Below are 17,881 nucleotides of genomic sequence, written 5' to 3'. Positions count from 1 at the left end.
TACATGTATTGGAATTTTTTTTTTTTTTAGCAAAGACATGTAGCAGAATACATTTTGGCCTAAATTTCTGACATATTTGATTTTTAAAATTTTTTACTGGACATATTTAATGCAAAAATTCAAAAATATAGTTTTTTTTCTCAAAATTGATGGTTCTTTTTTTTTTTTTTCTCATAGCGCAAAAAAAACAAAAAAAACCAGGCAATCAAATACCACAGAAAGAAAGCTCAATTGGTGGGAAAAAAAGAATGTAAATTTAATTTGGGTGCAGCGTTGCATGACTGTGCAATTTTTAGTTAAAGTAACGCAGATCCATAACACAAAAAATGGCCTGGTCAGGCCATTAAACATGTCCAGTGAAAAAAAAATTTTAAAAATCAAATTTCGTCATAAATTTAGGCCAAAATGTATTCTGCTACATGTCTTTGCTAAAAAAAATCCAAATACGTGTAAATTAATTGGTTTACATGAAAGTTATAGCATCTACAAATAGCGGTATACAGTGGGGCAAAAAAGTATTTAGTCAGCCACCAATTGTGCAAGTTCTCCCACTTAAAAAGATGAGAGAGGCCTGTAATTGGCATCATAGGTAGACCTCAACTATGAGAGACAAAATGAGAAAAAAAATCCAGACAATCACATTGGCTGATTTGGAAATAATGTATTTGCAAATTATGGTGGAAAATAAGTATTTGGTCAATATCAAAAGTTCATCTCAATACTTTGTTATATATCCTTTGTTGGCAATGATAGAGGTCAAACGTTTCCTGTAAGTCTTCACAAGGTTGGCACACACTGTTGCTGGTATGTTGGCCCATTCCACCATGCAGATCTCCTCTAGAGCAGGGATGTTTTGGGGCTGTCGCTGGGCAACACGGACTTTCAACTCCCTCCAAAGGATTTCTATGGGGTTGAGATCTGGAGACTGGCTAGGCCACTCCAGGACCTTGAAATGCTTCTTACGAAGCCACTCCTTTGTTGCCCGGGCGGTATCTTTGGGATCATTGTAATGTTGGAAGACCCAGCCACGTTTCATCTTCAATGCCCTTGCTGATGGAAGGAGGTTTGCACTCAAAATCTCACAATACATGGCCCCATTCATTCTGTCCTGTACATGGATCAGTCGTCCTGGTCCCTTTGCGGAGAAACAGCCCCAAAGCATGATGTTGCCACCCCCATGCTTCACAGTAGGTATGGTGTTCTGGATGCAACTCAGCATTCTCTCTCCTCCAAACACAACGAGTTGTGTTTCTACCAAACAGTTCTATTTTGGTTTCATCTGACCATATGACATTCTCCCAATCCTCTTCTGGATCATCCAAATGCTCTCTAGCAAACTTCAGATGGGCCCGGACATGTACTGGCTTAAGCAGGGGGACACGACTGGCACTGCAGGATCTGAGTCCCTGGTGGCGTAGTGTGTTATTGATGGTAGCCTTTGTTACGTTGGTCCCAGCTCTCTGCAGGTCATTCACTAGGTCCCCCCGTGTGGTCTTGGGATTTTTGCTCACCGTTCTTGTGATCATTTTGACCCCACGGGGTGAGATCTTGCGTGGAGCCCCAGATCGAGGGAGATTATCAGTGGTCTTGTATGTCTTCCATTTTCTAATTATTGCTCCCACAGTTGATTTGTTCACACCAAGCTGCTTGCCTATTGCAGATTCAGTCTTCCCAGCCTGGTGCAGGTCTACAATTTTGTTCTGGTGTCCTTCGACAGCTCTTTGGTCTTCACCATAGTGGAGTTTGGAGTGTGACTGTTTGAGGTTGTGGACAGGTGTCTTTTATACTGATAACAAGTTCAAACAGGTGCCTTTGATACAGGTAATGAGTGCAGGACAGAGGAGCCTCTTAAAGAAGAAGGTACAGGTCTGTGAGAGCCAGAAATCTTGCTTGTTTGTAGGTGACCAAATACTTATTTTCCACCATAATTTGCAAATAAATTATTTCCAAATCAGCCAACGTGATTGTCTGCATTTTTTTTCTCATTTTGTCTCTCATAGTTGAGGTCTACCTATGATGCCAATTACAGGCCTCTCTCATCTTTTTAAGTGGGAAAACTTGCACAATTGGTGGCTGACTAAATACTTTTTTGCCCCACTGTATATACTGGGTTTTTTATTTTTACTAGTAATAGTATCGAGTAGCGACTTATAGCGGGACTACGGCATTCTGACACTGGGGGGGGAACTGACTTGGTGCCACTGACATCCCCAGTGACACCAATACAGTGATCAGTGCTATTATTAAGCATTGACACTGTACTAATGGCACTGGGCAGGAAGGGATTAACATCTGTGGTGATAAAAGGGGTAACTGTGTGCTGGGTGTATTTTACTATGGGGCTGTGTCTATGCTTCACTGTAAGCACACTGCTTTGCATGGCTGTGCTGTGCATGAGCTGACAGGGATGAGAACTGTTTTGTTTACTAACAGTACAACACCCCCCATTGGAGATGCTCAGCAATCCATGAGCTCTGGCAAGTAATCACTGGCCGGGACTCGCGGCCACGAATGATGGTGCGGCGCACCCGTGCCACCTTGTAGCAGTATATCTGCTATAGGTTGGATGGGAAGCGGTTTTTAATAAGTGATCACATATCTCCTGTTCTCAGTTGCATAACAGGCTTGGAGAGGTGGGGGTGGTGACTGCATGGGGGAGTGTCAGCAGGAGCCAGAGAAAAAGCAGCACACTTATTTTCCCTGTGAGTAGCTGTGCAGGGAAGTTTTCAGCATAAGTCTGACCACTGGATTAGAGGTAGCCTGGGATCCTAAGTAGAATGCAAAGAAGAAAACCCACTACGTTGGGAAGGATCTGTCTCATGCATAGTGAGGTTAGTTTGTAATAAGATAAAAGAGAAGAACAGGGGGCGCCAGCTAAGTGAAGTAATTAGATGCTGTATTTAATAATCTAGAATTAAAAACACTCACAAGAGGCAAAAAAATGAGAAGCTCATCTGTGTAGGGGCATGAGGCCACTCCTCTCCGTCCTGCAGGTACCGCCGATTAAACACCTAGGGTGCCATGGATGTAAGCTGGAGCAGTGTGGAGCCGTGTATGCTGGTTGAGAGACCACCCGGATGTCATGGGGATACAGCAGAGCCAGTCCAATGCCGTCTGGACCAGGATGAGTCTGCACTGACCAGCGTGGAATGTACCTGCGGAAGTAATGTCACAGGAAGAGGCGGAGGGCCGGATGTAGAACACAGAGGACACAAAGAACACTAGCAAAGAACACAGGCTACGCGCTCGGAGCCTCTCGCTCCTTCTACAGGCCCAATTGTACATGCAATGAGTGAAACCTTAAATCTCTCAACCAGCACACACGGCTCCACACTGCTTCAGCTTACATCTATGGCACCCTAGGTGTTTGACCGGCAGTACCTGCAGGACGGAGAGGAGTGGCCTCATGCCCCTACACAGATGAGCTTGTCATTTCTTGCTTCTTCTGAGTGTTTTTAATTATTAAATACAGCATCTAATTACTTCACTTAGCTGGCGCCTCCTATTCTCTCTTTTGTTTTTGCATGTAGAGTTGGCTTTACTCTATAGGATGGCTGCTGTTATCTGACACCCATAGTCCCAGAGACTTTTTAAGATTTGGTTATGTCTATGGGCATTTTATGATTTATTCTTTTGTATTTCAATAGTTTTTATTAATTTATAACAATTAACACAGGAGCAACAAATCACTCCCATGCAGGGGCTATCAATTGCACATAGAGGAACTAGAAATTAGAGAAATCAGTGCTCTAACACCAACAGGGCAAAAGATACGCCCAGGCAGTGGCCATCAATGGCACTTAAATAACAAAACAGAACTATAACACTGATAATAACTCAGACTAAATGCAGCTATCCACTGCCACACCAAAGCAAACAGAGAAAAAAAAGGGGGGAAAGGAAGGAGAAGTACAAAAGAAAAAAGGATAGCCAAACCAAGAGCAGGGATCCAAGAATCCCAAGGTCGAACAACATCACATCCCCAGGCTAGCCGGGAGGAGCGTGGGAAAGGTATATTGCAACCACGGCTCCCATATTTTCAAGAATTTCCATTGGGAGTCGTTACAGATACTCGGTATCTGTTCACTGAGCATCATAGCGGTCATACGATCCCGCACCCCCTGAATGGGGACAAACAGGCTCTTCCAGGCCTGAGCAATTGTTCTAGAGGCCGACAAAAACAAATAGGAAGCCAACTTCTGCTGGTGAGCCAAGCGGCCCAGTATGATGATTTATTCTTTTAACAGTGTTGATTTACATTCAACCTGTGCCTGTCTCTAGCACAGAATTATGCATATAAAAGTTACATATACACATGTCATTTGCCTTGTGGGCATCTGACATTATTCATATTGTTTATAATTCATATTGTATCACATTGGAATAATCTCACCTCTGTGCACCAGAATTTCTCCTTTATTGCTAGTTTGTAATAGGAAAGCAGAGGGACTGGCAGTAACACCAGGAGATTCGTACAAGGGAAGCAATATTAATAAAACAGGATACTTTTTAATAAGTACATGGTACAACAGGCACATATCAGGAATATGAAACTTTAAGAGCTAGTTCACATTAGATGTAGTTCAGTGCGCTTTTTTTCTGCATCAAAAATGCATGCACAGTGTTTTCCATGTATTCCAATTGCACTGGTTCACATTGGTGCAGTCAGTTTCTGGTGCAGAAAAAATGTAGAACATGCTGCATTTTTTTCTGCACAGAACCATACTGGAACATAGCAAACTGCATCAAAACTGCACAGGAACGGAGTGTGGTGTGAACTGTAAGCAAAAACGGACCTGGAGTGCATTTTTGTAGTGTGAACTGGCCCTAAAGCTTAGGGTTGGACATAATAACATTGATCTAGCTTGGACCAATGTAAGTGTGCCTGTTCCATACCTGGCCAGTCCTTGTGATAACTGGAAATCTTTGTCTGGCATTTCTTCTATAGTGACCACTAACCTCCAGACCCAGTGCCAAGTGACTGCCCTGCTGTAAAGTGAACACAGGAGGTCACTCGCTCTCACAGGTGCCATTCAGGGAACACTGCGTTTTTTTTTAAAGTACAACTAAAGGCAAAACTTTTTTCTACTTTTTGGATAGAGTGCAGAGGGATTAGGACACCTGTCACTGTTTCTTGCTGTCTGTGTCCGTATTAGGGAGATTCACACTCTATTAGGGAGATTCACACTCATCCCCTATGGAGCAATTTTTACATTTTTGCTATGGACTTATTTATTTAAGAGATAACTTTGTCATTACTTAAGGCTAGGTTCACACCTATGCAGTTTGTGATTAATCCATTTCTGCAGTGTTTTTTGCGGTGTGCTTTACATTTTTGCACATGCGATTTTGATGCATTTTTTTCCAACTTGTTGCTGGGCAGATTCAAATGCATGAAAAACACACTACATGCATTTCTGCAGAGTCTCCATTGAAATCTATTAATCTAAAAATGCAAAGTTTTGCATTTAAAAAAAGTCCTGACCCTTTCAAAAAAACACATTGGGTGAAAATGCAGAGATGTGAACCTGTCCCATGTTAAATGGGCTGCAGTGCGTTTCTGCAAAATGCAACAGAAAACGCGTAGGTGCAAAAATGTAATACATATATTGTTTTTTTTTTTAAGGACAAACCAGGCTTTTTTTGTGATTGTCTTGCAAAAATGTTTTTTTTTCGCAATCCTTAAACAATTAAACATAACAAAACCCACTTTTTCTTTTTTTGAGCCGTGTTAGTTTACTGTGCATAAAATGTGCAGATTATTTTTCTGTAATTTGTCCTGTTTTAAAATGACACTAAAATTATGATTCTGGTATAAAGCATTGCAAAGTTACTCACAAATGAAATAGGTTTTTTTTTATGTGAAATTTTAAAAATATGTTAACAATGTACAAATATAATGACCAAAACAAGTTTAAATAATAAAATAGAAATTAAAAAAAAATCAGCAGGAAAATAATAATTGAATGGAGGAGAATAAAGAGTTAATTAGGGCTAATAAGAATAAACTAGGGGGTTAAACAAAGGGACATTTAATTAAAAAAAAAAAAGCAGACCCTCTGCAGATAGAAGTTTATCCCTTTGACCTGTAGATGAATAAACAAAATGAAACATTGTTTCTTTTGAGCAATGTTGTTGATAAACATTGGCAAACTGCTTTTCTTTGACAGCTCCAGCTGTCAGAACTTTCTCTACAAGGCAATTCCTGCTTTGATTAATCAGAGCTGAATTGCTGACAGGGGAGGTCCTGGAAGCAGGGCCGAAAGACTGGATGTGTTACACTGTCTAACACATTCCGAGTTTGCAACTGGTTACCATTATCATCCAAAGTGAAAGAAAATCCCACATTTTTGGGTTGTTCCCAGAAAAGCAATAGAGGGGAAATCTTCCAATGGTGACACTAGTTCTGGTGTCCTGGGGGGTCCCCAGGGAATTCTCTTAATTTGCAGGGATTTCCTTCACTTTCTGTTTGGCTATGTGACAAGAAGTGAAGGTAAATCTCCCCAATGGGATACAGATGGCAAAAAATAAACTGACGCGTTATAACCCTCCCTTACGCTATCCAAAATGGAAAAAAAAAGGTTTTGCCTATAGTTCTACTTTAAAGAATTCAAAGTGTTCTTTAATTGAACAAAGTGGAGATTGTGATGTTACCACCTCAGCTCTCCACATCATCCAGTCAAAGAACCCTTTGCATTCTTTGAGAAAATGCTTTATGAACAGGGGCAGACTGACCATTTGGAAACTCGGGCACTGCCCGAGGGCCTGGGGCCAGTAGGGGGCCCCATGAGATGCCCCTGGTACCTTTTTCATAGGCTTTTTTGAGTTTGGGCAAGGACACATGCGCCCCATAATTCCCTATTGCCCGGGGACCCCATGAGTTGTCAGTCCGCCCCTGTTTATGAATATGCAAACTGTGAAGGAGAACAACAAAAGAGAAGCGCACCAACCTTGCGCATTACCTCAGTAACCAAAATTTATTAAATAAAAGAATGGTACTCACAAACAGCGAATAAAAACAAGCATGTAAGTCCTCAAAGGGACTTTAGAGGCAAGATGCCAATGCGAATCCCATCATGGAGGAAGCCACTCAGTACAGTTGACGCGTTTCGAAGGACATGCCTTCTTCCTCAGAGCTCTGAGGAAGAAGGCATGTCCTTCGAAACGCGTCAGCTGTGCTGAATGGCTTCCTCCATGATGGGATTCACATTGGCATCTTGCCTCTAAAGTCCCTTTGAGGACTTACATGCTTGTTTTTATTCGCTGTTTGTGAGTACCATTCTTTTATTTAATAAATTTTGGTTACTGAGGTAATGCGCAAGGTTGGTGCGCTTCTCTTTTGTTGTTCTCCTTCACAGTTTTGTTTGGGCTTCCCCAGCCTTGGTGTGGAGCTGCACGACCTTGTCTATTCCGGTGGTCCCTTCCTTTTTGGAGTTTTATTCCATCTACTCACCACCGGCCTGGGTCCCGGAGCGCAGGAGATATTGCATTTGGTTTATGAATATGCAAACTCCTGTGTTCACAGTGCAACAGGGCAGCCACTCAGCATAGGACCTGGAAGCTAGTGGATCTCCTAGATTGTAAGCTCCAAGGAGCAGGGCCCTCCTTTCCCTCTTGTATTGAACTGTATTGTCTCCTGTTATATTGTACAGCACTGAGCAAAGTTGGCGCTATATAAATCCTGTATATTAATAATAATCCGTGTACTAGGGGCGTATGATACAGGTATAGCACATACTTACATTGTGCAAGCTGGACCAATGTAACTATGCAAAAATATCTATACCTGAACTTCAAATTTAACGTATGATTTAAAGCTGAATTCTGGAATACTAAAAATTCCTCTCTTGCAGTGGGGATGCGCCACCCAGCAATGGTTGATTCATAGTCTAGAGCAGCCTTTTTCAACCAGGGTGCCCAGGCACCCAGCTGTGTCTTCAGGGATGCCTTGGCAAAATGCCTAAAAATTGCCCAAAAATTGTATACAAGCCAGCAGATGGATCAAGCCTGCCCTTTAGTTACATGAAGAAACAGGTTTTCATTGTGCACCATTACAACCTTCTAACCACCGGCATCCTAACAACCAACAATGTCATCAGATAAGGAGGACGTCGGGCGCCTGCACAGCATCCTTGTTTGTTCCTCTTCTGCCCTTCTCTGTCCACACTAGGGTTCCATTAGCTGAGTGAGGGAGAGAAACTGAGGGAGAAGAGAAACATTGAAATACTAGTCACTACCAGTGAACAAGGGAGGTGTATTTGCTTTATAAGACTAGATCACCTCTAATGTTGGGTGTCTTACGTGTGTGGATATTGTTGCATTATGGAAAACTAATATTTTAGTTTTTTACATTTTAGAATGGGGTGCCCTGAGAGTGTGCAGGATTTTAAGGGGTGCCTTGACTGAAAAAAGGTTGAGAAACACTGATCTAGTGGACAGGAAAGGCCATTTACTTGCCTGATCCTCCACTACCCCTGCAGATGGTGCTCCCCTATGCTTCAGCAGTGGATTGTTTCTCAGCATCTTCTCGTCCAGTGCAGGCCATGGACTTTGCATCACTCTTGCTGTGCTGTACATAGTAACTAATCTGGTTCCATCCTCAGCTTGTTCAATTAAGTTTTAAAAATTAAAGATAGAAGCTGATTGGTTGACAAGCACAGCAGCTTCAGATTCTGTCTGCTCCAGTTTTAGTAAATTCCCCTCTTTGGCTTCATGTGTATGGGCTTATGAAAATGAGCAGTATTTTTTTGTCAGAATTTGGCAGAAAAAAATGTCTCTGATGTTACAGTATGCACAAATGCATTCTGCTGGCCAAAACATGTTTACACACATATTCACGTATGCATGTTTTTTTTCTGCTCAAAAGTTTCCTTTAGAATGTGCCTCTCTGTAATAAAATAAACTTATTTGCCTGATCACAATCTTCTTCAGAAGGTACACACAGGATTGGAAATCTTGGGAAGTCTTCGAATGAGGATTCTTGTTCCTATGACAACTGTCTAAGTCCCTTTTTCACATAGAGTTTTTTTGCATGCTTTTGCGCATGTGCTGACACTCAACATCAAGAATCTTTACATTCGAGGCATATGTTCTTTGAGCATACAGCTGTTACTTATCTCAGCCTGTTCAAAATGGAAATGTAGAATATGACTTTTTGTGGTAGCGTAAAGATTAGATGCTGCTTGGCAAGAAGCAGTCAGTGCGCACAGGTTCAAGTGGCGTAGTAAAGCCCAACAGTTCTAAACAAATGAGGAACAAATGGGCAGAAACACTGGAGTCAATGTCTGTGACAGAACTGTAAGACATCGCCTAAAGAAAATGGGATTTACATACAGAAAGCCAAATGAAAACCATAATTAACACCTAAACAGAAAAAAAAACAAGGTTACACTGGGCTAAAGAAAAGCAATCATGGACTGTGGATGACTTGATGAAAGTGATATTCAGTGATAAATCACGAATCTTCATTGGGCAGGGTGATGATGTCTTTGTTTGGTGCCGTTCCAATGAAATCTATGAAGATGACTGCCTGAATAAAACATGCAAATTTCCACAATCATTGATGTTATGGGGTTGCATGTCAGGTAAAGGTACGGGGGAGATGAGAGTAAATAAATCTTCAATAAATGCACAAGTTTATATTGAGTTTTTGGAAACTTTTCTTATTCCATTAATTAAAAGGATGTTTGGTGATGATGACATCATTTTTCAGGATGATAATGCATCTTGCCATAGGGCAAAAGCCGTGAAAATTTTCCTTCAAGAAAGCGACATATAGGGGTTTATTTACTAAAGCTGGAGAGTCCAAAATCAGACTCCCTTCTGCATAGAAACCAATCAGCTTCTAACCTCAGCTTGTTCAATGAAGCATTGGCAATGAAACCTGGAAGCTGATTTCTATGCAGAAGGGAGTCTGATTTTGGACTCTCCAGCTTTAGTAAATAAACCCCATAATGTCAATGGCATGGCCTGCAAATAGTTTGGATCTCAATCCAATTGAAAATCTATGGTGGAAATGAAAGAAAATGGTCCATGACAAAGCTCCAACCTGCACAGCAGATCTGGCAACTGCAATAAGAGAAAGTTGGAGCCAGATTAATGAAGAATACTGTTTGTCGATAGGTAAATCCATGCCTCAGAGAATTCAAGCGGTGGTGAAACAAAGTACTAGTGGTGTACTGTTGTGTTTTTTTCATGATTCCATAATGTTTTCCTCAGAATTGAGCGTTTTCAGATTTTTTTCCTCTGCTTGGTCTGCAAAATCAGTTTCAATTGAATGCAGTTTTCTTTCTTTTTTATTTTTTTTTAAGTGTTTCTTAAACAGAAGATTGGAATGTTAAATGAAAGTAGTTTTGAGGCATGTCTGTGATTAGTTTTTTTTCTATGCAATTAACCAATTGAATGCATATTTTCCAAGAGTGGTGATTCCATAATTTTTACCAGGGGTTGTATTTAGCAATTCAACAGCTCCGATATAGGATATAGTAGTTATGTTGTAGCATTGTAATCTGATTTACTTTTTCTGTATGTTAGTCTGTTTATGTTTCTCACCTTATCTATATTTACAGTAGTGGATTACCCAATGTTCTAAAAAAACCCCCCCCCCCTCTTTTTATTATGTATCAGCAGTTGTTAGCAACGTATTTCACAAAAATCTAATCCTTTGTTGTTGTTTTTTTTTGAATGACTGCTTATTTAACTTAAAACATTTTCTCTTTCATGTAACAGATTGTGTATGACCAGGAAGGAGTGTTTATACATTCCTCCTGTGGAAAAATGGAAGATCAAGACAGTTTAATTCCGGGAATATTACATGTTATAGAAAAGGTAGAGTTGCCTTTTTTTTTTTCATTTGTTATTATGAATGACAGTTGCAGAGCACTTATGAGACAAAAATATGGCACAAAAGAGAGAGGATATTGAGTTCCCTGACCGCAGGAGATTGCAGTCCACATTGTGTCATATAAACTAGACAGTAGGAAGTTGTTGAGCAATAAAGTAATCCTCATTTCTGCAATTTAAACAATTGCATTAGCCATAGTGCAATAAAAACATGATTTAGCATGTGCAATGCATAAATAACGATTAGTTGTGTATCAGTAGTGAAAAGTACAATTCGTGATGAGATCTCCACTGTACAGATATCTCCCTCATCCTACACTCCTTGTATACCTGCACAATCTATACTTCCCTTGTTTAACCCAGCTACTATAGAGGAGGTTGGTAAACTGTTTTCTAAAGCCCACCTAACCACCTGCCCCCTGGACCCTGTTCCCTCACAAATACTACGGTCACCCTCTGGCTCTATCCTTCATTCTTTAACTCATATCTTCAATCTCTCCCTTTCTACTGGCATCTTCCCCAACTCTTTAAAACATGCTCTAGTTACCCCCATACTTAAAAAAGCCTCACTTGGACCCCACCAATCTTGGCAACCTAAGACCCATCTTTTTACTCCCTTTTGCCTCCAAACTCCTTGAACGTCTAGTCTGCAACCGGCTGAGCTGCCACCTTATTGAAAATAACCTTCTCGATCCCCTTCAATCTGGATTTCGCCCACAACACTCCACAGAAACTGCTCTCCTAAAACTCACAAACAAATTACTGTCTGCTAAAAACAATGGTCACTATTCCATATTCTTGCTCTTGGACCTCTCTGCTGCCTTTGACACAGTTGACCACCCCCCCTCCTCAAAAAACTCTATTTACTTGGTCTCTGTGACTATACTCTCCGTTGGTTTGAATCTTGGCTATCTCACCACACCTTCAGTGTCACTTACAACTCTACTTCCTCCTCTCCTACCCCTCTTGTTGTCGGGGTCCACCAAGGTTCTGTCCTTGGAGCTCACTTATTTATTCTCGATCTACACTCCTTCCTTAGGTCAGCTGATATGGTTTCTAATACCATTTCTATGCTGGTGACACACAAATCTATCTCTCTACTCCTCAGCTCACCCCATCAGTTTCCACACACATCATCCATTTACTAACAGATATATCAGACTGGATGTCACTTCACTTCCTAAAACTCAATCTATCCAAAACTGAGCTCATAATATCTCCTCTCCCACGTGCCTCTTCCCCTAATTTTTCCGTCAGGATCAATAGCATCACTATCAACCCATCCCTGCATGCCAAGGTGCTAGGTGTAACCCTGGATTCTGAACTATTCTGTCAGGCCCACATCCAATCCCTGTCAAAATCATGCCTCCTCAACCTCCGCAACATCTCTAGAGCTTTTGTTTCTTGTTCAGGCATGGATGTAGTTAAAGTGGAACTGTGGTCGGATTATGGACACTGAAATATTTGCATATTCCTAAAAGCAGTATATACGCTTTGAAATGAACCCTCAATAATATCTGTAGTTACAACCACCATGGATCAATTCATCCTCAAAGTTCAGTTGTCTCTCTCCTCTCTTCCTGTGCACCTGCTTAGTGTTTTCTTTACAGATTAGAAGATCAGCAAATTGCTAAATCACTGCTAGCAGGAGGGAGCTGGTCTGCAGGGAGGAAGTGGAACTAGGAAGCTTCTGCTGCAAACCTTAAGAATTAATTACTCCAGAGTGTCTGCAGCAATCGAGTTCAGGGCTTGTTTTAAAGAATATTTAGTGCTTATTACAGATATGTAAAAATTTCAATGTACATCGTCTGGCCAGTTTTACTTTAAAATCTCTTTCTTACCTGTAATATGATGTTTAGGGAATCTCAGTTGTTCACCTGTGTGGAACATGTCCATGTATCCCTTTGTACTTATTGTTGTCTCTCACGTAGGGCCAGATGTCCAATACTGTATGGCAATAGTACAATATGCTGAGTAAAGCTTCATATTTATGTTTAACTGCTGCATTGAAATTTGTGTTTTTGTTTTTAATAATATTTTGTTTTATAGGATGTTGACGTTATAGTAGATTGGAGACCTCTTGAAGAAACTTTGGATTCATCAAACATTCTGTGTGCTGTAAAGGTATTTTACTTATGAGTATCCATCCATCTAAAAAATAGTAAAGCTTTTCAACTTTGAGGAGGTGAAACAGAGAATGATGGGCACTATAGTACCGTACATGAGAAACTCAATGCTATTGTTAATGATACCCCCCCGAATTTCTCAAAGCCTGGTCCCTTTGACTAGAGTATAATTGCCATATGAATTTGGAACGTTCTCTTCTCTCACTCTAAAACTGTCTCCAATGAAACCAATGTTGCTTTGGGTTTGGTTGGGTGGCACGGGTCTCCCTGTTTCCTCTTTACTCCTTCTTCCTTTTCTACCCTTTAATGTTTTCTCTCTATTCTCTTATGCTCTTACCCCTTCTTTATTCCCTTTTCTCTATCTTCCTTTTCCCCTCATTCCTTTGTTCTTTTCTCTTCCACTTCTCCTTTCTTTTCCCTTTTCTAGCTAGATTCATATGTTCTCCGTTTTTATGCCATTTTTCTTTCAACCGTTGTTAGAAACTAGGACAATTGTCAAACAGTCCTGCAACATATTGATTACCCCTAACACTATGACCTTCGGCACAACTTGTAAATTGCAGATTGTATGACTTAAACCACAGTTGCCAGCTGTCCTCTCAGTTTGTATGCATATACTTACCCTTGCACACACACTTTCTGATTTTGGATCTATCTGCCCCCCTCTTCTTTATATGTTCCTTATCTTGTTGCTCTATACCCCATTATCCCTCTACTATTAAAGTGTTATTATAACTTTATGTATGTCTTTCTGAAACTTTCAAAACCTAATAAATGCTTTGCAAGGCTTTATTTACTCTAGCGGTGTTCTGTGAAGAGCAGTCCGCATTCAGATCGCTCTTCAGAGATCATTAACAGGTGGTGAGGAGACATTGTATCATCTTCTCACTGCCTGTTTAAACCCTTTAAATGTCGGGCTACCGCGCAGCAGTCATGTGCAATGTGTGCAGTTACGTGGCGGTTGCAGCATGCCCTCATTCACTTCAATGGGTTGCCTTTGGTGGGCGGCTGCTGAACGCGACAGGGAGTATAATTCCTGCTGTGGCTGTGCCATGTGTACACCCCTGGCTGCTGCCTTTCCAGCTAAAGAGGAAGGGGGGTGGTTGGTGGATGGTAATAAATGCAGCTCAACCATGGGCCTAACCCTGAATCCCCCTTGGTTAGCTAAATGACCTGTTTTATATTTAGCAAAGATGTATAAAGTGAGTTAGAGTGGTTGTTAAGACCTAAGGTTTTTTTTTTACCTTAATTCATTCTCTGCATTAAGGTAAAATAACCCTTTAGGTACAGCCCCCCCCCCCCCCCAATACTTACCTGAGCCTGATCTCGATCCAATGCTGTACCCGAGAGCTGCGGCACTGCGTTCTCTCTCCCTGCTTACTGGACTCAGTGACAGCAGCAGGAGCCATTGGCTCCTGTTGCTGTCAATCAAATCCAATGACAAGGGAACAGGGGGCCAGGGTCGAGCTGCACTGTGTATGTCAATAGATGCACACAGTGTGACTCTGAATTGAGCATGCGCAATACCCCTTCCCAGGAAGTGGCTTGATATGGGGGGTACTTGGAAGGCAGGAGGAGTCAGGAGCAATGGCGGGGGACCCTAGAAGAGGAGGATCAGGGCCGCTCTGTGCAAAACCAGGGCACAGAGCAGATAAGTATAACATGCTTGTTATTTAAAAAAAAAAAAACACAAAAGGTGTGTAAGTGTAAATGTATGTCTATATGTATCTTGCGAGCCAAGTAGTATCTACTAAATATCCACCTTAAAGCACAAATCAGGACAGAATATGTCCTTGATATTACTGGATCGCAAACACCCAACACATAACTACCACTGTGTACATAAATTATTTCACCTTCTTGTGTTGCGCTCCTTATTAATATCTCTTTAGATACTTGCAATCTCAAAATAAATAATCATATATTACTTAGTGATCAAATATAAAAAAGTTGTATAAACATAAATTCATAATTTTCATAAATTCATATATAATAATAACTTAATATATAAAACATATTATTAATCCATGTCCGTGATTAAATAATAAATTATAATTAATTGTGAATCATAATTTAGTGAAAAAATAAAAATTTAAAAAATGCCGTGATTAAATACTCATGTAAAATGAATTGATTAATTTAGTGCAAAAGCAAAGTCCCATTAATCAAAACAATATATAAAGTGACTCTGTGTTATAATAAATCTTGAATCCGTGACTGATTGTGAATCCGTGACTGTATTTGTGAATCCTCCAATTAGTGCAGATGTAAGCTCACCTCCTTATCTGCCTGCAATTAGGCTATATGCGCTTTTGGTTCACCTCCTTTGGAACCTGCTTGATTAAGATTTCTCCTCTTTAGATTGTGGAACAGGGATATCCTTTAGTGCTGATTTTCCCCTCTGGGGTTAATCACTCCTCACGGTGATACAAGCCCCTATACTCTCCTCTCCATGCGTTTCTCCACATGCAGGAAAAAAATGCCAAACATAGTGTTTTATCCTTTTAAAACACTGCTTTATTCCTTCCAAGTAGTACACTCACATATAGTAAAAACGATATGAGGCAATCCAGTATATAGCGAATCCTCCGCCAACCATTGAGTCATGTACCCGCCGTCTGTGTAACAATCCGGCTATCTCCGAGTGACGTTGCAGCCCCACCCCTACACGTTACGCCACTGGTCACGTGGCTTCATCAGGGGGTATCAACCCCTTTATTTCATTGATGTACTGCAATTTTTTTTTTTTTCGCTCTTACACTTTAGATATTGGAGTCAAATCTTGTTCTGATAACTTTACAATAGTGCTTTGTTCATTTTTTTTTTTTTTTTTTTTATATATAACTTTAATGTAATATTAGAGTGAGATGCTTTTATTTTATTATAACCTTAAGGCTGAAGCTTAGTTAAAATGTTACAACATAGCTTAACTCTAATGACATGTATCCTATGTCCTGCTGGTTACTGTAAAAAATTTCCTTTTAGTGATTCACAGTGGTGAATTTCAAGACTGCATGTGTTACCTGCCTCAGCTCTAACAGAGAAGTATCACGCTGCTCTCTCTCCCCTAATATTATTGTCGCAGATTACAACGCTTTTTGCCTGCCTCTCCTCCAATCACAGAATGCTTTGCATCACTGAAAGAAGAATCTGGCATTACCAGCTTCCAGCAGAGGATGTGGGATACAACTAATAAAATGAAGTTATGTTCCTGGTGCTGTCTACCCAAAACATTTTTAATTAAACTTCAGCTTTAATGGAAAGTGAGAGTGAGCATTCTCATGAGAAGCTTTTTTATGAATATCTTTTATGAATAATCTTTTATTTTTTAGGATTCTAGTTCAGTTGTAGAGTGGAATCAAAGTCCAAAAGAGCGGCCTGTCTGCACTGAACATCAGAACAGCTATGAAGCAGAGTGGGATATGGTCAACACAGTTTCCTTCAAGAAGAACCTTCCAAAAGGGGGTTTGTATTACATTTGTTTTGATTGACATGAAGGAATACTATGATTAGCCTGTGTATTGTTTATAAGCACAAACTACTGTTACTTAGAATGTTTTTTAAATATTAACCTCTTCCTGCCTAGCCCTGGGGTCCCTTTAACTGGGCTATTATGCCCAGGGGCAGGAAGGTCTGCTCGAATATGTGACTATTGTGATTGGCTTTCACAGTGGTCACATTGTGCTGCCAGCACTTGATGATTAGTACAGACCGAGAGCTGTCTTTTTTTTTTAACTTTCTCTTTATTTCAATTTAAGAAGAAGAAAAATCACAGAAAAGAGAAAAACATACAATGGTAGAGTACAGAAATACTAGGCATCCAAAAAAGTAGAGTAGAATGGTACAATAACAGTACATGTTGTACAGCATAGATCCAAGAGATATCCAAAAGAAAACAAGAGAGCTGTCTTCAACAGCTCAGTCACTGTGCTGGGGCATGCAGTGAGCATGCTTCCAGCACAGAAATCCCTGCTGCCCATGGACACATATGTGCGGCGTGTAGGCGATAAAGCCCACCTTCTTTGTCACCGCACATATGCGATATGTGGGTGGCAACAGGTTAAGGCGATATTCTGCTTCCTCACACAAGATCTGTGTAAATGAAATGATTAAAAACCAGGTACAAATACTTTTATAGTTTTAGATAAAGTGGGGTTCAAATCTTTGTCAGGTTTTTATTGCTGTTTGTTTATGGGAAATTCCTCTATTTCCTATTTCCCTGTACCAGAGAGAGATTGAGGGGAAATCCCTCCAAAGTTGAAACAAATCCACAAACAAAACACCCAAGGATTGAAGAGAACTAGAACAATTGTTGGATAATTATGCCCGCCTGAGTAACTTTTGTAGTGGAACATAAAGGGGTTGATTTAGTAAAGGTGGATAGTGCAAAATCTGGTGTAGCTTTGCATGGTAGCCAATCAGCTTCTAACTTCAGCTTGTTCAATTAAGCTTTGGCAAAAAAACCTGGAATCTGATTGGTTTCTTTGCAGAGCTGCAACAGATTTTGCATTCTCCAATTTTAGTAAATCAGCCCCAAAATGTCATTACCCCTGACAAATTGAGAGCAATTTACATCTTCTCCTAAGTAACTCAGATGTCCAAGACATCATAGCATTGGAATTTGGTAATTGTCATATGTAAATTAGAATTGACTTTAACACCTCCATTCATGTTCCTGGACAGGCACAATCTACTGTGACACATTTCCTAACACCATGGTGATTGGTTTAAAGTGGTTCTAAAGGCTTAAGGTTTTTTACCTTCATGCATTCTATGCATGAAGGTAAAAAACCTTCTATGTGCAGCAGCCCCTAGCCCCTCCCCCCACACACAAACAATTCTTACCTGATTTTCTTCCGATCCAGCGATGTTTACAATAGCCATGGCTGTATGGGGGCCCTCCCTCCTCTTCA

At 40.5% G+C, this 17,881-nt stretch overlaps 1 protein-coding gene across 1 annotated transcript in view; it reads left to right on the top strand.

The window, feature by feature from the left end:
* Nucleotides 1-17,881, top strand: part of TBC1D15 (TBC1 domain family member 15) — a 113,035-nt gene that overhangs the window by 6,960 nt on the left and 88,194 nt on the right. The window contains exons 2-4 of the mRNA XM_089674099.1: nucleotides 10,729-10,827; nucleotides 12,892-12,966; nucleotides 16,301-16,433. Coding sequence (XP_089530225.1) covers nucleotides 10,729-10,827; nucleotides 12,892-12,966; nucleotides 16,301-16,433 — 307 coding nt within the window. The remainder of the gene's footprint in view (nucleotides 1-10,728; nucleotides 10,828-12,891; nucleotides 12,967-16,300; nucleotides 16,434-17,881) is intronic.

Source organism: Staurois parvus, unplaced genomic scaffold, assembly GCF_062004578.1.
Source record: "Staurois parvus isolate SC_StPar_1 unplaced genomic scaffold, SC_StPar_1.0 ptg000147l, whole genome shotgun sequence".
NCBI classification, from domain to species: domain Eukaryota; kingdom Metazoa; phylum Chordata; class Amphibia; order Anura; family Ranidae; genus Staurois; species Staurois parvus.
Note: the sequence above shows the minus strand (reverse complement) of the source record. Positions and strands in the feature narration are given on the sequence as shown.